Here is a 22,002-nt window from a genome sequence, read left to right on the forward strand (position 1 = left end):
AAAACTTACTGTACAGAATGTATATTCGCATCGAATAAAACCAGATTCACTACTCGCCCCACCTCATCTGAATCTTCATTAGTCCGGTCAGTATGATTTGATTGAATTTAAACATACACAGGAACTGACTGATACAGACGATCAGCAGTTGATTTCGATGAACACTTGACATACAATATGATCGCCTTGATTATCTTTCTGTCGAGTACATGGTATGATTAGATTAGATGGTTATTCATATTTATATCACATTTCAGAGGATAGATTGATGTCTGTGACTTTATTGAGATAGCATACGCGTAAAGAAAAAGAAACTTTTTTATACGACTATAAAACAAAATGGCCTATTCTACCTTGTCTTTTTGAACAGAACGAACTTCCCTTCTCACATCTCCAACTGAAGGAATTGGGATTATTGGGTCAGAGTTAGAGGATAGTAAAAGTTCCAACTACCAACCCTACCACACCAACTACAGCACCCATCGCACCCTTGAAGATGCTTTCAACCTTGTTTGCTGAAGAGGCAGCAGAGGAGGCAGCACTAGCAGCAGCTGAAGTAGCTGAGGCAGCTTTCGAAGCTGCACTACCTGATCCAGAAGCAGCCGAGGCCGATGCACTGCCCGAAGCAGAAGCGGCAGAAGCTGAAGCTGCAACGGCGGAAGAAGCGCTAGAAGCGAGAGAGGTAGCTGCTGAAGAAGCTGATTCGCCAGATTGAGTTAAAGAGGCAATGGCTGATGCGTCGACTGAAGCTGATCCACTGGCTGTGATGGAGGCTGTGACTGATCCGCCGGTGACGGATTGGCCCGCGCAGAGGGCGGATTGAAGGGCGGTAGCGGTCGCTTGGTCAGAGGCGGTACAGTTGCTGTTGGCTCAAGGTGAAAGATGGGTAGGAAGGAAGAGGGAGATTGGTGGGAAGAGGAGGGAAAATCGGGTGAGATCAGTCACTGATACGGTTGAACACAGGTATGGTGTATTGCGAATGATTGAAATGAGTGTGAGGGGGTAGGTACTCACGCAATCAGACATGCCCCGGCAGCATTTTGGAAAGCAGCATTGGTACAGACACAGCTGACGTCGGTGCTGTGATGGTGAAACGAAGATATGGTGTAAGAAAAAGAAGGTTGAGTTCGTAGGTGGCAGTGATAGTATGATGGAAGGTAAAAAGGTCGAGATTACTGTTCATCAGCTTACTGTTATTGGGATGGAATAGCTTCTGAGTAAACAACGACTCACTAAGACCCACATCCTGCGGCTGCTGCAGCTTGAGTAGAACAGGTGACTACACATTCTGGAATGCTATATAATGCTGTCAGTTTTCATGTACTGTCACGGATGAATTGGTATAGTTGATAGGTGATATCGATATAACTCACGTCTGAGCAGTGACCAATCCTGCTAAAGCGATAGAAGCGAGTAAGGTGAATTTCATTTTGGAAATGTCAAAGAATGTTTTGGTGTATGATTGATTGAGAGGATTGGGGGATGATCAATGAGGATCTATATGTATTCTATTTTTGTATGATATGATAGAAAGGTGGAAAGAAAGAAGAAAAGTTTGAAAGGTTGAATGATGGATTGTGTCTATATATATATATACGTTTACTTTATTCGGTTACCCGGTAAAGTATGATTAGATACTAGATACTAGATAACCCAGTTGTATGTTCCCTGGTCCAGCCCCGCAGCCAGTTGTCAGTGTCAGACAATAAGACATTACCTCCTCCTTTGCTCATGACCGCCGTCGGGTCTCATCCAACAAAAGGCTGGATAATCCCAATCACAGACACTTCGTATGTCCATCTCCTCAAGGTACGATTACAGTTAACCGGTCTTTCATAATCCGTATCCCGTGTACCGTACTTTTGTGTGATCGTACTCGTACTCGGTTCCCCTATAGGCTGGTATTTCATACTGGTCAAAGAGGTTCAAGGTTATCCCCCCACAATTCCCAAGCAATTGTAGATCACTGTACGGTGGTTATTCCCTGAACGGAGAGTAACTCTGACTGCTGCGCATAGGTACGATGCTCGTGCCTGAGCATGCGGATCTCTTAAGACCGAATTTTACTGTATGAGGTAACATGTGGCGTTGTAAGACAGTTAGTCCATGCATGCACACTCGGTGCTTGACTTTCCAATGCGTCTCATGTGAGTCTCACTAGGACATCGGTGACCTCTCATGTGATCAAATGATCATATCATGTGCTCACTCGTAAGCTCATTTGCATTGGAATGAATGTGATTGTAATGTGGCTGCTCGTACTGATACATCATGTTTCAGTGATGTTCTCGTCAGATATCAACTAAACTTCAGGCCATGTCATGTCATATCATGTGATCCAAGCTGAGTGATACCAGTATATCGTGATATCAATGCATATCTCTATCCATATGGAAACTCTCCATTCCCCCATATGACCGGTCTAATGGAACTATATCGACATCAACATCGAAATGGCACATGGACACTATCATACATGTTTTACATTCTGCCTATACACTTTGAAAATACATAGACTCCGTTGTCCGTCTGATATACAGAGCAGTACCTTTGGTCAAGAAAAGGATATTCCATCACACGCAACCCCAACTCTCTTCACTTTCCTCTTTGTCATTTTCACTAAAGGAATTCTTGTCCATTTCATCATCTGACTCTTGTCCATCTTGTTCCTGAGCAGCTGCTACTTCACTGTGATCTGAGGCCATGGGGATTGTATCGACTCCAACTCCGAGAGTAGGATAAGTAATGACTACGGGTGGTCGATAAGCCGCTTCCTGGTGAAATGGTCGACAGGACTGAGATGCAACGTGGATTGTAGGAGGATGACCGTAATGGACAATGCTGTGCTTGACGTTCTCAGTCTCCATAGGTTTTCCAACTACATATTCACTCATGTCTCCACCCAGGTCCAACATTGAGTGCTCCTTGCGACGGGCTTTACCGATCAAGTTCTTGAATTTATCGCTCAATTTCCTCTTATGTCCCAACACTCGATTTGGTGGTAATGCATCTAGTCGCGAGTGAATGACTGGACTCTTGTTGATCGTAGATGGAAGAGAACGGTTTCTAATTTGATCGCCTATAAGACAGCCGTAGCTTTTACCAACGAATCCTGACGAATCCCCTTCCTCGTCCAAGAACGATCCTCTACGATCCTCCTCGTACACATACACTTCTCTATTCCTCATATTCCTCATCTTCCTAAATTGCGATGTATCATGCACAGTATCAGAATCGCCATGTGTATGGGTCATTCGTACTGGTTGCAAATATGGGTTCTGGGAGAGAAGAGGTAAAGGAGCGGTTGCTGCAGCGATACTACCGTTGAGGTTGGTGGGATCGTATAACCGAGGAAGGGGGTTCGGCCGATGGAGAGTGTGTTTGTCAGAGAGGGAAGTGATGATTCGTAAGTCAGGTCGTTGGGGTCGAGATAGCGAGTGATTGGCCGTTGGAGGAGCCGTCGAGGGAATCGAGGTAGAGTAGGTATATCGTTGGTTGATCATGATTTCAAGAGACGACCTGCGTCATTAGGTATATCGATAGGATATAATGAGAAGAAATATTTGGTTTGTATGGATGTGATGAAGATTCATCTTAGATCATACACCGTCCTAGTGGCAACGAGTCTCTACTGTGGTGAAGTTGATATCCGGTTACTACCCCATCGTCATTAGGGGTTGAGTTAATCGGTACATCCTTTGTGGTTGATCTGCGTTTTACCATATTTCGAAATTACACGGCAAAAACACCGGTTCATTCAAGGCTTGATGATGATGTATCTCCTGACGTAGACTAGGATTAAGCATGATAGGGAAATTCGAGGTGATCATGAGGGCTCCAACTCGAGCATTCTTCTGGGCAGAGGGTCCACTAATCCACCCAATCTGGTTTATGGTTTCTGTCATAATTGACTTTCTTTGGATCGAATGATGCTATGAACTGTAAAACACATAGGTTATGGTCAAATGTTAGCTAGAATTAAGATTGAAAGGCGAGTTTGAGCCATGGTCCGTCACCCATGACCCATCGTAAGGATGTATTACACTCACTTCCATACCAGCTTCACCCAATCCCACACCCTCCGCCCCACCCGCAGGTCCAGCAAACATATCTCCCTCGGCGAACGCACCCGTCAAACTCCAATTTTGCAACCTTCTTATCAATGCACAAATCAACGTAGCAGTCCCTTTACCCGTATCATCATGTACCAACAAAGGGTGATTCCGTCTATCTAACAATATTATCAACAAACTTTCCAGTTTCTGTTTACCCTCTGGAGTAAACAATGTCGATTCTTTACTGAGATCAAATCGATATAGGTTGAGGCGAGAGCTGTTGACGAAATCTAAAGAATCTCGTCGATACGGTTCATCTTCGTTTTCCAAGTAGACTATACCCCTTAGGTTGAGCTTGGATAGGAAAGTGAAGTTTTTCCGATTGGGATGGCCTGATCGATATATACCGGGTGCGACGAGGGAGAAATTTATGGGTGGGACCAGGACTGGTGCGGTGGTGGAGATGAACATTGATGATGGCATTGTAGATTTGCATTCCTTCTGGATAATTGGCTTTCTTGTTGATAACGTTGAATCAGTGAGATGTGAGATAGCCTAGACATGCTCATCATGTCCAGTGTGTGTTCGTCCCTGGGCTAGTATGGTCGAGGGAATATCATTGCGTCATCATTTTATTGCTACTATGATCTGCTAGATGTACCGTGCCTAGGCAGACGCGTCGATAAAAGACAAAAGTTCCAAGTTGAACAGATGAACACTCGATAGATCGGTTGATTGACGAATGTTCTTTCTTGATTACATCCCGAGACTTCAAAAGCACAGGCAAGATGGAAGTAGATACTTCCGACCTCGACGCTCAGATAGCTGCATTGCAGAAGCTCAAGAATGATAAAGTAGCTAAGGCAGAGGCGTCCCATCGGCTGAAGGAGAAAGAACAGGCTAAAGTGTTGGTTGGGTCCACACCTACCAAAGCTTCTATACGAGGTGAGTTAATCGTTCAATCGCATCTACCTGTTATAACACCATACTTACGTTTGTGCCAAACCCATCAGATGCAGTAAAAAATAACCCTACGCCATTACCTTCTAAACCCTCTCAACCGAATTTCAAACTACAACAAAAACCTAAACCCAAGCCTGCTCCTCAGATATTACCCTCCCTACCCAAAGCCGGACCTTCGAGGATGGGTTCATCCCTTGCTGCATTGCGTAAAGGTATATCATCTTCCCCCAGACCGATGTTTCCAAATGCGACTAGGTCAAATGGATTTGAACAGCGTAACATCGATATCAAACCTTCCTCATCTACATCGATATCAGCCGGTGTTGTAAAAGGAAAGGGAAAGGCTAAGGAGCAATCACCAGAACTGGAGATTGAGCATGACGATACAGACGAAGATGCCAAGCGTATACGGAGGGACGAAGATAGTCTGACGTTGATAGAGGACCTTGAGCTGGGTCCAAAGGAGTTCGGATTAGATCCTGAAGGTGAGGAGGAATGGAGGTTTGTAGAGCCCAATTCGGGTGTGCGATTATCGTGAGTTCAGGAATTACCCCCGTACCACCTTTATGCCCTGGTTGGCGCTACCAGTCGAGTGATACATGAAACTACCCTATAATGTTTGACTCGTGCTCATGTCGTTTGCCTTTTCCTAGTAAACGTGTTCATTCCCATTCTCATCTCCAAGACCATTTATCCGGCCGATACTTCCTTACTCCCTCTCAGATATACTCAGTAATCAGACTATCAAAAGACGGAGCGACATACGATATCCCAGTAGATGGAGATTGGATAACCATCGCAGTCGTAGCTCAAAGGGGGGAAGTCAAAATAAGCGGAACGAAAAATGCTCCAGACGATAGCGACGAAGATGAAGAAGATGAGGAACATACTTCAACTTCATTAGCTGAAGCACTCAAAGTGGAAAATTCAATTGAGAAGCAGGGTGACAATTCACGTCGACAATATTGGAAGAAGCAAAAGCAACAAGCAGCCAAAGAAAGGAAAAGAGTACCTAGGAAATACATAAACCTTACATTATGTTCTCTACCGCCAAGAAGCAATAAAGGTGAAACTTCCGGTGATGCGTTATTACAATTACTTTTGTTTGAGGCTGATGCGGTCGTAAGAGAGGAGAATGACCAAGATGAAGAGGCAAGAGTCACTTATAGAGGTGGATCGGGTGGAGCGTATGAGAAATGGTGTAATCTTACGGAAGGGAATGTTGTTGCGATTTTGAATCCTAGAGTATGGAGAAATCTGAGGGTAAGTCAAGCCATCAACCATTCCTGTCAACTTGACCTGATTTGTAATCCAAAGGGAGATCATGCTGATATGTTGTGATGGTTGCTGATTGATGATTCAGGGCGGCGGCGATGGTCCTCATCCACTTGAATTCCCATTAGGCCTCAACCCCTCTTCAGCAGACTCGATCATCCTGATCGGTCAAGCGAAAGATCTAGGTAGATGTAATGCTATGCAGAAGGATGGAAATAGGTGTAAAACATGGGTCGATCTGTAAGTGATATGCTGACTAGCGTTGATTGTGAGATTTTGTTCACATACAGTCCATAGCTGATGAAAGCTATCATTATAGACGTCAGAACCAAGTTTGTGAATATCATATACACGCTGCAATCCAACGTGGTAAATCCTCACGAGCGGAATTCACAGCTAGGTGAGTTGATCTTCACTTATGTTCATACTTCTTTTCTTAGACCTAATGATATGTTGGATATAGTACATCGTCATTTGCCCTCACATCTCGTCCGGCAGGTACTTCGAACGGTCCTGGAGGTAAGCTGGGATACGACCCCAAGCGGAAGCAAGGTCTATTACCTGCAGCAGGACGTCAAGCGGCACCTAGAGGAATTGAGAATGGCGGTGGGGGAGCTACATACGTAGTAGGTGGAGGAGTGATCAACACTGGATCAGTATCGAGAGGAGGTCTTAAAGGATTTGGAGAAGAACACCTGAGTGAGAAATTGGGTAGTAGGAGTAAATCCGAAAAGAGGGAAAGACATCTCGAAGAAAAGATGGCTGAGAGAGCTTTACAGGGTTTGTTGGATAGAGAGCGAAGAGGTGGAAGTACCGGTGCGAAGTATTTGGCCGTCCTTGATAAAGATAAAGAGAGTAAGAAGAAGAAGCAGAAGAAAGTAGGAAAAGAGGATGGTGGTGGAGAAGAGATTGGGCGGAAAAGACCCTTTGGAGCTGATGCGATTAAGAAAATTGGGTTTGATCCTTCTTCTAGATCTGGAGTAGGTAGAGATGGTGAGGATATTCAGAGAAGGGTGAGTAACAGATTCCGGATGGTGGGATTTGCATAGAACTGAAATTTAACGTTGTTTGTCAATCTGATAGCTTGACGCTATTGCCGCACTGAGGGGTGAAGATCCGGGATGTAGATTAGAGAGAATATCGAAAAAGCTGGAAGAAGAAAGAAAAGCGAAAAGATTGAAAAAGGTGATCAGCGTCGGTTCTGGCCCGAAAGTAATACATGGTCAAGATGAAGAAGAAGAAGAAGAAGAAGGGATGATCGATCTGGATTAGTAATCGCAGCGATCAGCTTCCGATCAATCAGAATGCCATGGATCGGTATGTTGTATATCTATCGCCTATGCTACTGTATCATTGTGAAATGTGAAGATGCTCATGAATACCTTTCATCTTGGGAAAAAAAACGCTTCATTCAGGAGCACACGGTCCAAAGACTGGATTGAACAAGCTCATTCGCTGAATTAGATTTGAGGCTATACTTCATTTACATTGAACAACCCCGACCTCTCCACTGTACCAGTAAGGTAGGACCGGGAAATCCTGCACGATCTCAGTCTCGCCGCTGTAGCCGCCCATCTATACAAGGTCGGTATAATCAATTTTGATATGAAATTTTGCCAATTGTTCCGGCTGACTTTCACCCAAAGGTGAGATATAAACACTCTGAACACTCTGCTCGCTATTCAAATGGTCGATAACCATTAAAACCCAAATTTGCTGCACCAAATTGATTAATTGTGGCAGCTGTTTAGGTGGATCTTCTCCTGGTACAGTATCTTGGCATTTATACCACGACGACAGCTGTATGTGCGCTCAGGGGACTTTGTACACTGATCGATAAGATCCAATGACATATTTCTGGATGGAGTGCATACTTCCTGTGGTATTTACAAGGACTCATATTCAAGGAAAGGTACCGATAGCGACCTCTATCATGATGAAACCGCCAATCGTGCAAAGAAAAAAATGTCGTCACATAATACCGTATACAGTACCTCAGTGTGGCGAATCCCAATGGCAAAACAGACAAATGGATCATATAATGCATGTATGAAGAAATGAAGAAAGAGGAAGTACATGCTTTTAAAATCTATGTGAATTCAAGAGCGATTATGTATCCCAGCACGAGCATCTCAAGTCATGTAGGTTGATTAACAGGCTCACTCGTCCTTGTTTGTCAGGGAGTTCATTAGGTCGATTCATTGACCGTCTTGATTTCGGGGATCACCAAGACACCATCTCCTTCAGAGTTGTAACAGTTAAAAGGCATCTTGTCACCTAAAATCTCATCGCCCCATTCTTCCTCATTTTGAAGCTGAATGTCACTCATATCCAAATGTTCCAGTCCTGCCGGAGGCCAATCTGGCCAATTGCGTCTGATGATATCACTGCTTCTCGTATATTGCTCATGATCAAAATTCGGTCGACGTTCCGGAAACTTGTCATTAATTTGACTATCGACCCATGATTTCATGCGAACACGATCGTTGGTCAATAGCCAGCCTGCGCGTCTGGTAAGAAGCTTTGCGATTGATTCATCGGGAACGATTTCAAATTCGGTATCTTCGATGCACTTCCAAGCTTCATGCTCAAAGACCCTCTTGGAGCTCTTCTTGTTAATCACGTCTTTCCAAAACATATCCAGGTCGTGCCTCTCAGCCTCTGAGACGTGTGAGTCTTGTCGGGAGAAGAAATAACTTCTGGGAGGATGTTCAACATATCGACTACCTGCTAGTTCATGCCACTCGGGAACGGTCTTCAAGGTCATACCGCCAGTAAGGTATTGATAGCTGACTAAATAAGGTCTCACCCTATCGTCGAAGCTGTTTCCCATACTGTCAGGTTCATTTGCCTCAGCAGATTTGGTCAAACTGTTGACATTGTCGTTCTTTGACGAGCCTAAATCGGACATTATTGGTTTGTCCTCTCTGTCTAATGTATATTCGGTGGCGGCTGTACTGAAAGACTCGGTAGACCAGTTGAAAGCTGTACAGAATGGACTTCTGTTGACAGGCTCATGGAAGGAGAAATTGGTTTCAGCCATACTGTGACTATTTAACGGTTGGCGATACAAGATTGTATTGTGTTACTATAGCAGTGATTGGAAAGCTGGAAGAGAACAGACATCGTGTGATCCAGTCAAACTACTTATATACGATTACATACTAGTCACTTTAGGGAAGAACAAAAGATGGGATGGATGAAGGGCGAAAGGAGCTTGTAATTGATTCGCCTTTTAATCAAAAGGAAGTTGCTTTGTGGAGTCAAGGGATGTCTCTCATAATCCGCCGCAAAGGATACTGTATGTAACGAAGAGCTGTACAGAAATCCCTCTCTTCTTCAGGGTGTGATCCATGGCATCAGCACGGTATGGTGACGCGATTCTTCCGCTTGATACGCTATAATATGGAGACCGTATCCAGAAGTTTAGTCTATGTTCGCAATTGCATCAGCATGAACGTCATTGAAGATTACTACAAGCCTGGTTCCCGTTGTATACTTCGAGCATTGGTGGTCGATCTGCATCAAGGTGACTTGGCCGCTGATCCGCCACATTCTATCGTGCTTTTGCGAGCTATCATTATGACAGATAACATGAAGAGCTGTCCGAGCTACAGTCAGAATGGCAGCACTTGTTGGATCTTAGCGAGGTAAACGAATATGCATATCATAGTTGAGCAAGAAAGGATTTCAGTCAGATCAGGTTTTTCATGGTACAAACTACGAAGACTATCTCTATGAATCAGTGTAAAGCTGAGGGAATGGTAGATACCAAAGTATCCTGGTACTTTTGTTGGTCCTGCACTATTAGGTGTCGCGAACGATAGATGGAATGCAGATAGTGCTCCTACCGATGTTATTGACCAACGCAAATGGTCTTGGCTCACCGATTGTAGTGCCTCTCCACTGGTCCTTATGGAGCTTGTCAATATCGTCAAGCGTCAAAGGTTCACCTGACCAGCTGACCGTAGTGGGGGAGATATAATTTGCGTATTCTTGCCTTGAGTCAAATTGTTTAAATTCAAAATTCGGATTTCCATCAGGAAAGTTTTTCTCTATTAATTTTGACATCCAATGATCCATCCTTGTTTTGTACTCATTGTCAATCCATTGAGCTCTTCGAGTCAATAGATCAGAAAATAGCTTTTCCTGCTCAATCAAGTCGAATGATTGTTCTGGTAACTCTCGCCATTCTGGTTCCATGTGAGGGGCCAACCAATCCTCCCCTAATCTAGGTTTCATCAAATCCTCCCAGAATCTGGATAGATCCTGTGATTCCTCGTTAGTCGCTTGGCGATAAACTGGATGGAATGAGAATTGCCATTGTTCAGTTGGCAATATGGCTGACTTGCCAGCTTGCGTGTGCCCTTGAGGAAATTCAGCTACGTCTGGAGGCCCATAGAAATATTGGTAGCATGCTAAAGTACATTTCGTAGCTCCCGAAGTTCCTTTTGTGGACTTTCGAGGAGTCGTGCCTTGTGAAGAGCCTGAGACTTTGGACCCAAATGTGGCTTTCGATCGAGACCTGTGGCTACCATAGGTACTTTTGGCCGTCGCGGAAGAAGATATGCGACTGAGCGGGCTGGGAATGTCGAACTCTAATAAATCGGTGTTGGTCATTACAAGTAGATTGTCACAATTGGTGGCGGTGTGACGTATCAATGGTAGGCTCGTGGATGCTGATAGCAGAAGAAGGACTACAGTAGTCTCAGTTGCTAAGTTCCTTTCACACCTTCAAGCGAGCGAGGGGAGGATGACGCGATAATTCACAATAAAGCACAGATGTGTCACCTGGTTGTCGCTGGTAATACAGTCGGGGGTCAAGCAGAGGAAGGATTGCCACTCTTGGTTTGGCACTTAATTTGTCCTCGGGTTGCGTGAATCAATTCTAGCTCATCTCTTTGCGATACTGGTTGATCCTCCATACTGTGATGATAGTCGGCTTTGTAGACCGGCGCGGCTCATGGAAAGAGCAGATGCAAGATCATTGAAAAACAGGGCGCTTGGAGGACTTGTATTCAAGCGAAAGCGACTACAGTATTCGAAGCACTGGGTGACATGACTCCCGGTATGGCCACAGTATGCTTGCGAAAGAGTCGGCTCTCCGCTCCCAGACGAGTCAGATGCCACACATGGTCTAGGATATGCTAGAGCTACCCGGTTCATCAGTTCAAAGCTGCTCTCGTCGGTGTAACCTGTGTCATCATAAGTGGTATCGAGAGATCGTTGGACCTTCTGGCGTTCTGGGATCCACCTGTTGAAAGTGTGTTCCAGAATATGGATACTCTAGAGACACCATTTTGGGCGGCGTCCGAGGAACCTCTTATCATCGCCTCCGGCATATACGGTCTTGTAATTCAATGGAGTATCCGAATCCATGATCTCGAAGATCGAAGATATCTTGGTTTCACATGAAACCACCAAGTGGTTGGACAGATATTCAGAAACTGCGAATGATCTTGATACATGATGATCTGGAAACATTGATTATATCTATATAGTAATATTACGAGAGTTTGAGTGGTCATTATATATTAATCATCTAAAGTAAATCAAACTAAACCTTTCCTTTTCTTCTAATTTTTGTATTCTCCAATTCAGCCTGTTTTCACCGATCATACGATGACAGCAGTTGACTCTGGACCTTTTTCACCTTTGATCTTCGCTGCCTGTTGACTCCCTTCAGCTGCTTTACCAGGTCTAAAGAAGAAGACGATGATCAACATGTTAAAGACGGACCAGCCGAATTGGAACCAGAATGATGCCTGGACATTGGCGTAATTGACAAAGGAGCCTTCGTTGAGCGTTAACAAGCCCGCTTGAACTGAGAGTCCCAACACAGCTCCGACTTGAAGGGATACTTGAAGCATTGCTCCTGCCACGCCGGACATGGCGGGTGGTACCGAGGTCATCACGGTGATGCTGCAATTCCAACACCATATCAGCATGATATACCAAATGTGGGTGAAGGAAGGGTAAAAATGTCGACTCACTTTGTGCCTAAGAAACTAGCCATAGCAGCTCCACTTCCAAGGATGAAAGCTGGGAAGTACCATCTCCAATAACCGTTGTTCTCGATGACACCGTCGGAGAAGATCATCAATATGTATGATACCGAACCAAGTAACATCCCTACGGCGATCGGCCATTTACCGGAACCCAATTTCTGAAGTAGAGGAGGAATGACCATAGCTACTGCCAATGCGGCTAAACCTTGAGGAAGCATTCGAACAGCGGCGATGATTGGTGTTTCGTGGTTGACAACTAAGAATCTCTCGACGAGTGGTAACTGATTGACCTACGGATAGCAAATGCAAACAATCAGTATCTTGCTGGTATCCGTTGATCACAGTGGGTGAAGTCTGACTTACAGCCCACCAAGGGTAGATACCGAGAGCGAAAACGATTAACAATGTCATGTTTGGGATCTTCCAGAAGCTTGGAGGTATCAGCGCGTAACCTTCAGGTAGTCTCGCTTCCCACACGAAGAAAGCGACGAAGATCGGCCAGGAAAGTAAGAATGGCACAAGGAATTTGGCGGTCTTCCAGCCGTAGGATGCACCAAGGGTCAATCCGAGAATAATCAGAATAATAGCGACCAGCATTAAGAAGGCTCCGACAAGATCCAGTCGTTTGAACTTTTCATGTTGGGTACATTCGTCGCATCGATCGCCCCTGGTCTTGGGTACAAGTGTGATGGCGGCGAAGGCGAAGGGGACACAAACGATGGCGATCATCTAGACATTGTGGCGAACAAGTCAGCATTTCCGCGATGCAAGCCATGCGAGAGGAGAGGAGCACGGCAGATGAGGCTGAAACTCACTCTGAAGAACCATCTCCAAGCTGAATTTTGACCACCAGCAGTAATGAAACCGAAGAAGCCAGCTAAGACTAGACCAGTAACGTTGGCGATAGCGCCACTCAGGCCGAAGATGGTGAGCGCGACATGCAATTCAGATGGTTCAAAGTTTGCCAAAATGAGTCGGAAGGCGGAGGGGATCTACAGGTAGAGATTGATTGATGAGCTGGTGGACAAGTGCACGAGTGTAGGCTGAACTTACGGTCGCGGCTCCAGCGATACCACTGATAGCCCTAAAGACAAAGTAGGCATATTTGTCGGTCATGAAACTGATAATCAGATTGATGATACCGAGCAATAGGAATCCATAGGCGAAGACTGGTTTGGCAGAGTACAAATCGGATACTCGTCCCCAGAATAGCAAAAACGCAGCGAATGTCACTGAGTAAGCGGTCTAGCAGATGAAGATATGGTGAGCATGAAATCTAATGCGGATTCCAAGATCAAGAGCGATGTGACTTACAATGATCCAGGATGACGACTCGTATAAGATATCGAGATCGTTGAGTACAGCATCGGTGAATACAAACAAACCGGAATACGAGGCGATATCGAGGTACTAAAATACGATGATTGTCAGTATCGCCGAGCAACGTCTTACGTTTGTAATCAAAGAGATTTACCTGTGCGACTGAGAATACCAATAATAAAAACCATTTCCTCTTCTGACTGAGTTTGATTTCAGCACCATTGATTGTCGTCGATCTGTGCCTCCTCAATTCTTGTTCGGCTTTCTGCTCAGCGGTCAATTCGTCCTCCAATTTCTTTTCGAGCTTATCGCCTGCAGCTTTCGAGTTCAGGTTTTCATCCAGATCAACTACAGTCCTGTTAGGTGATGGTGATAGATTCGGGTCCGGTGAGTTGACTGTAGATGTATACGTCTCAACGGTATCGTTACGGTCAAAGGTCGTTGAGTTGTTCATGTTGGATGACATATCTGTACAGCAGTCAAATAGGCGTGTTCTCGGTTTACCGGCTAGTACCAATGATATATTATAAAGTATTGATTGAAAAGTCTTTTGAGTCGGTTGTACCTTCTTCTAGGCCGTCAAGTATCGTACAACGAGGTGATGGGCAGGAGTAAAGTTGCAGATTGATATGGCAAATTGAGGGAAGGATGAACCGTGTCATCTCGAGGAAAGGCATGTTTATATATCCTTTCTGAAAATGTGCCGCTGATACTCAATTTTCTTTGATGAGCTAAGCTTGTGGCCGCGGTACCGAGGTACTCGCATGGAGATGATGTGAATTGTGTGCTAATAATGTTCGATTGAAATCCATTTGGGTCTGTTTGCTTACAAAGAAAGGGGCTTATCTAATCATCCTTGATCGAAGTATGAGTGTGTATTAGTGGAGTGTGTGGAGGTGGAAGAAAATTGTTTGATAAGCTTCAGGGTAAAAAAGCACGTACGTTACCCGCTACTCGAGTAGTGGGATCTCATCAGATCTCTTATTGATCTCACCCAGTCGTCCAATTCCTTCTTTGTCTCGGGTTCGGCCATGCATCTATATAGTACACACTCTACAGTCGAATCCCGGACTAATAATTGAGTGATCGAACTACGATTCTTACTAAGCATCGTACACACGGAATCGTCCTCAAACTCCGTATTCATCGTGGCTCGGGCATGCCAAGTATATATAGGGTGAGTCACCTCCACAATCCAAAACCTTATCGTTTGTCGAATGGTATGTCAAGGTACGATTCGGTATAGAGACACGTATGCCACCGACATTTGACACGAACAGTGTGAGTTCTCGCGGGACTACCTTTGTCAATCGCCGTTTTGCACAGCTTTCAGAATGGGATCCTTGGTACGACTTCTCATGAAAGAGCGTGGCAAGTTTTTGGCGCTACAAGATACATGTTCTTACCCCGTATGCCCGGTAAACAGCGAGGTTTTTCGACCAGCAGAGCAGTATGACCATCTCTCGGATTCCCCGCAGCAGGAAGGCGGCCAGGAGATCCGCTGCCTCTTTGGGTGGACGGACTACTAACAATGGTGATCCGGAACACGTTATTGACTATCCATGCCAATCCCGAGACCATACAGTAGAATAGGTGTCATTGATCCAGGAAAATAATACTATGTGATCTGCAAAATATCTAGAATCTTCCGAATCGCAAGTCTTGTCCCCCCCATTCTTCCTTTAGCTGTTGCTTATATCTCGTATGATCCAATGGGCGCTTAACATCTTGCAGTCGCTCGAGCAGTTCGTCAGGAACATGTTCCTACAAGTCTTAACGCAGGGATTTAGGTGGTACACTTCGAATATGTTCGACGAGAGCGGCAAAAAAGTTGTAAAAATTGTACTGTATTGAGTCATGTATGGCCGTCAGGTCATCTGGAGACCACATCTTATACCTTTTCGAGATTTGTCGAGGTAACCCTGCACTGTCATTTTGGGCCTTCTAACTTCTTGGGGATCCTTTCACCTGCCTTCTTTAGCGACAAAGTCAGTTCTAGGAAGCCTCACGCAGGCCACTGAAACTGTTGAGTGTCATTCGAAGACACCATGCTCCTTTTTCTGAGGGGCTCAATGCTTTGTTAAGGACAAAACTTGAGAAGGCTAATACTGCTAAACTTTCTTCGCGGAAGACAAGCGATCATGTACGTGTTTTTTTGCCATGCGAATAGGGCAGATCACACAATGTGTGTACAGTATCTCTCATTGAAGATTTTCATGCATCCCTGGCAGACGCATTTTAACTATCAAACTATGGAAAAGCATCAGAAGCTGCTCGAAGATTATGATCGATTCAAAGAACATGCATTGACTGTACAAACAATCGCAAATACCGACCGACGAACAGCATGGATATCTATATGAGCAATTGAGCAATGAAATCCAAAGTATATAACTCAAATTATAAAGCAAGAAGAAAACGTTTCCAACGGTTGATCATGGTGATCATATTTTGATTCTTTCCATGAATCCGAACAAACTCTTCATATCTACAAACCTCCTTCCATTCTTATCCAGATATTTATCAGTCACATTCACCAGTTGAGCAAATAGTGCAGTGTTGGGTAAGACCAATGCTCGGATTTCCTCTAAGGTGTCAAGTATAAGTAATCCAAAGTCAGCAATCGAAATCCCTCTCCCATATAGCTATGTTCCAAGGTCAACTCACCAAATCTAGCTGATCCTCTTGCATTTGAAATAGCTTTCTCCCCATCGAACAAACTTCGATAATATAACAATTGATTGTACAATTTACTATCGTTGTACTACATTGATCACCACCGTAACATCAGCTTCGACCTCCCACACTTGTCAAAGGTGGATTGTTACTCACCTCCAACCTGACGGTACCTTTACATCCCTCTTTGACCAAACCCAAACACCTCTTCCCATATACACTCATCATCCTCGTTCTTGCTCCGCATCCCTCTCCATCACATACGGTCCATCCAAGATAGTATCGAGATATATGAGAACGTATCTGGTTCTCTAATTGGATGGAAACAGAAGCGGGATGTAGGATAGCATGACAGGCCGAGCAGGATATTCCAACGTGCTGGATATTGGTCTAATGGCAAAGCTTAGATTCAGTATATCGATAAACACACCCAAGGGCATCCACTTACAGATTCATCCATCAACCCCTGGAACGTAAAAGTACTCTCACAAGCAACACATCTCAACTGAAGAGGTTCAGCATCCTTGAATCGCTCTTTATCCGATATTTGAGATTCGAAAGTGAAGAACTGCTTTTCATCCGTTACTCCGGGTCCCGAAGAGGCATATCGTGATGGATCGAGGCCTATTTGCATGCCATGTAAGTATACATCGTTTCCCTCCTGAGGTAATCAATACTCACCTAAACATTCTGCTAATCTTGATCGTTCGGTACCTTCAATAGTCTCACATAACCTCAGTACGGGTTGCAAGATTTGCGTATCGAGGTAGAAGTCGTAATCTATCCATCATTCTTATCAGCTAAACATATTTCACAAAGATCAGTCGGGTGACGTACCGATTTTCAGCTCCGAGCCTTGCCTCCTCAGATCATCAGGGTGGAAAGCTCTTTCCGCCTGAGCCGTCTTTCCTCCTTTCCCACTTTCGTCCAAACACATAATGTACGGTATGACATCGTGAGCTCGGACGGATGCTCCCTTTGATTTCATCCGTAGGGCGACTTGGACATGGGGTTGGGACTTCTTGTCTGGGTAATCTTCGGGGTTCTTACCGAGACGCTGCAGTAGAGAGAAGGTCAATCAATGATACCATTCATGACAGCCGTTCAGATGTGAGTGTCATAACTCCACTCACCTTGAAAATGATAAAATCTTCTAAGGGTATCACCCCACTCTTAACAGCCTCACCAAGATTCGTAAGTAATTCATGTATCTTCTCAACTACGATTTCCGTTGATTCACCACTAAGAATCTCTTTGAGGACAGCACTAAAAATCAATGACAAAACAAGTCAGCACCATAGCTCGAAACAAAACAATTGTTGGTCCATTTGACTTACCTAGAAGCATCTTTCGAGACTTTACTGAACTCTCTTCGTTTCATGTCCAAACCTTTCACTTCCGTCTTCCTCTCACCGTTATCTTCAATCTTGACCGCAGCGTATTTCTTCTTGTTCAATAATAAGATCCTCTCGAATATCGCATCCAGATCAATCTCAAGTAACTTATACCGTTCATTAACCAATTTCTTGAAATCGTTGGCAATCTTATGTGCTTCTTGTAAGGAAGTTACATTGGAATTCACAAAGACCGAATCGGTATCTCCGTATACAACCTACCACAGTTTTCCATAATCAGTCAGCTTACTTCCTCATATGCGGAGAGGAGAGAAGAGGAAAAGCTCACATCGAGTTGTAATGATTCTGCTAATTCCCTTGTATGTGTCAAAATCTCTCGACCCTTGAAAGTAGTCAATGCGGCCAATGGTCTGGAAGAGAATCGAGATCCGGCAAAACCAAGACAACCATACATCGAGTTGGCCGTAAGCTTCAAAGCTTGCTGTCGGATATCGTACTGCAAATGAAACATGGATGTTAGCTGGTCATATGGACAGTTGGCGATTAGCTTACCTGCAATAGTTGAGCTGGAGTAGCTGATTTATCCTTCATCAGACCTTTCACCTGTCTACGTCGGTTAACGAGAGTAGCAATGATTCTAGGTAAAACACCTTGAGCGACATCCGAAGCAGGTACATCGGGTATCTTCTCTTCTTCGGCCTACGATGTCATGTCCATTCAGTATATAAGCTCGATCCAACGTAATATTGGGTTGGGAATAAACTCACCTGATCATCCTCCACATCTCTTTCGACTGTGGTAAAATCGATATTGTATTCCTGTATAATACTAGGGTACAACGAATTGAAATCCATAACCATGATATACGTATCCCAAAGTCCTCGTTTCGGTTCGAACACAAGACCACCAGAGTACTTCGCTTTCCCTCTGAGAGGTTTATTCACTATATCTTCGGCTGTCGGATCATCATCATCCCCTACAGCAGTTTGTTTATGTTTCTTGTTGTTCTGGAAAGGGGATTTATCGGGACAGATGTATTTCAGTCGGTGGAATTCATGTAACAAGATAAATTCGTTTCGGACGGCTCTACCTCCATTGAGGGTCAAATTCCTATAACCAATCGAACAGTCAGCTATATCCTTCACAGCTCTGCCTACCGTGAATATACCGACTCACCAAGAATTACCAGCCAAATTAGTCAACTGCTTCGTCAACGGCAAAAGTTGCACCCTAGCAGCAATAGCCATTTGGAAAAAAGCATCCACCTCGCACAACCTGATGAATTTTATCAATTTATCAGGTGATGATAATGTATGATCGAAATAACTATGTGTGTCTTCCGGGTCTACGTCTTCTCTTTGGATCTTGAGGTGAGTGGCACACATCTCAGTCAAAGACCATGTAGTTGATGAGATCATTCCCTGTTTTCACCATCAGATCAGCTTACACACATCTGAGATAGTCCAAGAACGGGATAGACAGCTCACCTTGGCTGCATCACTCGACAAATCCGCCACCAACCTACCCGCTAACAACCTATGATTACTTCCACCTTTACTTATATTAAAGCCTTTTCTCCTAAACCTTCCTATTCTAGACCAATGATCCGCCTTCAACTCCTTGAGTCTATACAAAAGAGCTTCGAAGCTATTTCCAAGGAAATTATGTCCGACAATGACATCGGGGTCGTATCTCTGTATAGTCGCCAAGAGGGAGTTCAAGAGCGCTCGTTCAGCTTTGACCGTTTGGAATGGCGATCTATCCGTTTTACCTCTACCTTCCAAACCAGGTGGGAATTTCTCTATTGGTCGAATGATCGTATTGAGAGATGAACGAAGTTGGTCGGGTGGGGTGGGATCTTCAATGTTACATCCCTCCCATGTCCTGGTAGTAGCACAAAGCAACTCTGTTTTGTTCTCCCGATGATTCACAATGGTACGTAAGGATATTGACATGATAGTCAGAGGAGGTGTATCTTTAGGTGCGGAATTATCGGTTTCTGAGAACGGGTTGACCGTTTTGGGATCGGATACAGTGAACTCAATCTTACACCATGACGCCTTCGATCCGCAACATTAGATAATCAGCTGACTGCAAGTTTCGACTGGCTTGCAGATGACTCACGGATTTAGTACTCAGCGTAGGATTCTGGATCTTCAGCCAGCAGGGACCCATGATCTTTCGTTTCAACACCAATAATTCAAATGGCGTAGTATTGGTACCGAAAACATGACTGAATGTCTGACCGGTCGTACCCATCGGTATCTCAGGTTGATCAAATCCATAAGCGACTTTCATCCATTCACTTTCACCCTTTTCTACCGTTTTATCTTCAAAGGCATATTTACGTTGAACGTATGATGCCGCCCATTCTTCGATACCTGCTTTTCGACGTATAGTATCGAATTCTGTAAATACGTCTGTACGTGATACCTCTTCGTCTGTTTCTTGACCTTGGACTGAGAATCATGGAACTATATCAGCTAATGCTCATCCAGCTTCTCTTGCGATGCAGCTGAACTTTGACTCACCGACTCTCTTGGGCCTAGGTTTTATAAACAGATTCCTCTCTATACCATTGATGCTCGCACAAGCACTAACGTATTTACCAGATTGTCTGTCCAGCACTTTACCCACAAATAAAACTACACCATCCTGTTCGAAATGATCTAACCAAAACATACTCAAACTACCATCTTTCTCAAGTACATTCTCGGGTCTAGTGGAACCAACGGAAGCTTTGACTTCTTCCAACTCTGATGTTTTGGAGGGCAACAAGGATTCTTGGATCGATGACCATCCTGGTAGATTCGGTTTCCCATTTCTCTGAACAGAAGATGTAGGTTTGGGTTTGGTGATTGCGATATTCTCTTCGTCCATCGGCTCAGCTTTGACCATGATCGGATCAGGCTTAACAATATTCTTGACGGAGTTGGAATTGTTCACTCTTCTTCGTACAGTGGACGTAGCACCGTTCAACTTAGTTGTAGCCGAAGCAGTGAGAGGTTTGACTTTCCTTATCTGCATTTCATCCTCCTCGTCATCCTCATTCTCATCTCTAGGTTCAGGTTTAACCATAATTGGATCATCATCTATGTCCATGATGTAGTCTTGATCATCATTGTTTTCTTTGTTGGGTACAACGGTGATATCTGACATTCTAGGTTTTTTACCCATCACACCCCTCTTGGAATCCCATATTGATGGAGGCTCGTCATCATCGTCTTCCTCTATACCATATCTTTTCCTTCCGGATGAAGAGAAGAAGGATGAATCGGAAGAAGGATGTAGACCCTCTGAGGAAGGGATATCGGGTGATGATTTTCGTTTCCTATTGGCGACTTCGTTAGACGCAGATGTGACGGAAGATAGTAACGATGCCATGAAATCGTCTTCTTGCATGGCATTTGGTGCGGGTCGATAGGTAGACGAGGAGGATGCAGCTGGTTTGGCATAGTCGGAGAAAGATGATTTCGCCTTCTGAGGTTTGGTTGATTTGGGGAGTGGTTTACCCGCTGAAGCTCTGGCTTTCGCTTTGGCTTTCTTGATCTGACGAGCTACATGCGCATATCGTGGTCAGCTTACCCATCTAAAACAGATATCGGATTTCTAGCTTACCTTTTCTAAACTCCTCATCTTCACCTTCGAACGCATCTTCATCCTCACTTTCATCGTACTCGTCTCTCCCTCCATTCCAGTCGTCCATACCATTATCCACATATCCGCCTTGATCGTCATCTTCGATGAAGTCATCTGCGTCCAATCGATCACCGACGATGGATCGGTATTGTTCGTCTGTCACTTCGTCGTACAATTCGGAGTCGGAGGGCTATAGGATGATATAGAATGAATCAGTCCTAAGAGGATATCGTTGGACGAGCAAATTATTCATTTAGCACCCACCTTCCATTGACCCAACCTTCCACCTTTTGCACGCGCCTCTCGGAGGGCTGCTAGACCTTTGGCTGGTGCCATGGGGACTCAAGATACTGGAAGAGAGTCGATAAGGGTAGTTGAACAGCAGATGAGAATCAGGGACAGTGGCTCGAGTGTGTCGGTATCAATCTGCTTGGCTGATATGATATGATCTGAGGAATGTACGAGTGAACGATAGCTGACAGATGACAGTTGAATATCGTGAACATTGATTTGCTACGCGTCTAAAATGGCGACTGGCAGGGAGGGAAAAGGCTGGATCGTGAAGACGCGTTCCCCTTTGCACGTGGCAAGGTGGATGTCACGTGATACAAGCTACGGGAGTGGAGGTGGGTGTCTTGCCATGACGATTCTAGCATCCTCGAGAGTGCCAGTGATGGCGAACAAGAGCATCAGAGTAAGATATATACTGAC

The 22,002-nt window shown here is 44.6% G+C and overlaps 8 protein-coding genes across 8 annotated transcripts; 1 reads left to right on the top strand and 7 right to left on the bottom strand.

The window, feature by feature from the left end:
* Positions 1-426: 426 nt before the first annotated feature.
* V865_006255 (uncharacterized protein) lies at positions 427-1,429 on the bottom strand (the record flags this gene model as incomplete). Its single annotated transcript, XM_066230014.1, has 4 exons — positions 427-862; positions 1,015-1,080; positions 1,234-1,296; positions 1,374-1,429. The coding sequence occupies 4 exons, from the start codon at positions 1,427-1,429 to the stop codon at positions 427-429; spliced, it is 621 nt and encodes a 206-aa protein (XP_066086111.1).
* Positions 1,430-2,573: 1,144 nt separating this feature from the next.
* V865_006256 (uncharacterized protein) lies at positions 2,574-3,503 on the bottom strand (the record flags this gene model as incomplete). Its single annotated transcript, XM_066230015.1, has 1 exon — positions 2,574-3,503. The coding sequence occupies one exon, from the start codon at positions 3,501-3,503 to the stop codon at positions 2,574-2,576; it is 930 nt and encodes a 309-aa protein (XP_066086112.1).
* A 367-nt stretch (positions 3,504-3,870) lies between these two features.
* Positions 3,871-4,538, bottom strand: V865_006257 (uncharacterized protein; the record flags this gene model as incomplete). The annotated part of the gene is made up of 2 exons (XM_066230016.1): positions 3,871-3,939; positions 4,050-4,538. 2 exons carry the CDS (start codon positions 4,536-4,538, stop codon positions 3,871-3,873), a joined length of 558 nt encoding a protein of 185 aa, XP_066086113.1.
* A 305-nt stretch (positions 4,539-4,843) lies between these two features.
* V865_006258 (uncharacterized protein) lies at positions 4,844-7,565 on the top strand (the record flags this gene model as incomplete). The annotated part of the gene is made up of 7 exons (XM_066230017.1): positions 4,844-5,000; positions 5,069-5,552; positions 5,672-6,281; positions 6,382-6,533; positions 6,613-6,693; positions 6,757-7,306; positions 7,377-7,565. 7 exons carry the CDS (start codon positions 4,844-4,846, stop codon positions 7,563-7,565), a joined length of 2,223 nt encoding a protein of 740 aa, XP_066086114.1.
* A 916-nt stretch (positions 7,566-8,481) lies between these two features.
* Positions 8,482-9,336, bottom strand: V865_006259 (uncharacterized protein; the record flags this gene model as incomplete). Its single annotated transcript, XM_066230018.1, has 1 exon — positions 8,482-9,336. One exon carries the CDS (start codon positions 9,334-9,336, stop codon positions 8,482-8,484), a length of 855 nt encoding a protein of 284 aa, XP_066086115.1.
* A 764-nt stretch (positions 9,337-10,100) lies between these two features.
* V865_006260 (uncharacterized protein) lies at positions 10,101-10,913 on the bottom strand (the record flags this gene model as incomplete). The annotated part of the gene is made up of 1 exon (XM_066230019.1): positions 10,101-10,913. One exon carries the CDS (start codon positions 10,911-10,913, stop codon positions 10,101-10,103), a length of 813 nt encoding a protein of 270 aa, XP_066086116.1.
* Positions 10,914-11,908: 995 nt separating this feature from the next.
* V865_006261 (uncharacterized protein) lies at positions 11,909-14,087 on the bottom strand (the record flags this gene model as incomplete). The annotated part of the gene is made up of 7 exons (XM_066230020.1): positions 11,909-12,215; positions 12,287-12,591; positions 12,665-13,030; positions 13,117-13,293; positions 13,355-13,546; positions 13,616-13,711; positions 13,776-14,087. 7 exons carry the CDS (start codon positions 14,085-14,087, stop codon positions 11,909-11,911), a joined length of 1,755 nt encoding a protein of 584 aa, XP_066086117.1.
* Positions 14,088-16,065: 1,978 nt separating this feature from the next.
* V865_006262 (uncharacterized protein) lies at positions 16,066-21,627 on the bottom strand (the record flags this gene model as incomplete). Its single annotated transcript, XM_066230021.1, has 17 exons — positions 16,066-16,208; positions 16,289-16,385; positions 16,454-16,687; positions 16,746-16,921; positions 16,979-17,077; positions 17,135-17,354; positions 17,431-17,563; positions 17,635-17,909; positions 17,981-18,148; positions 18,205-18,351; positions 18,420-18,762; positions 18,829-19,073; positions 19,140-19,712; positions 19,777-20,111; positions 20,184-21,209; positions 21,271-21,481; positions 21,556-21,627. 17 exons carry the CDS (start codon positions 21,625-21,627, stop codon positions 16,066-16,068), a joined length of 4,497 nt encoding a protein of 1,498 aa, XP_066086118.1.
* Positions 21,628-22,002: the final 375 nt, after the last annotated feature.

This window comes from Kwoniella europaea, chromosome 1 (genome assembly GCF_036810445.1).
Source record: "Kwoniella europaea PYCC6329 chromosome 1, complete sequence".
Classification (NCBI taxonomy): Eukaryota; Fungi; Basidiomycota; class Tremellomycetes; order Tremellales; family Cryptococcaceae; genus Kwoniella; species Kwoniella europaea.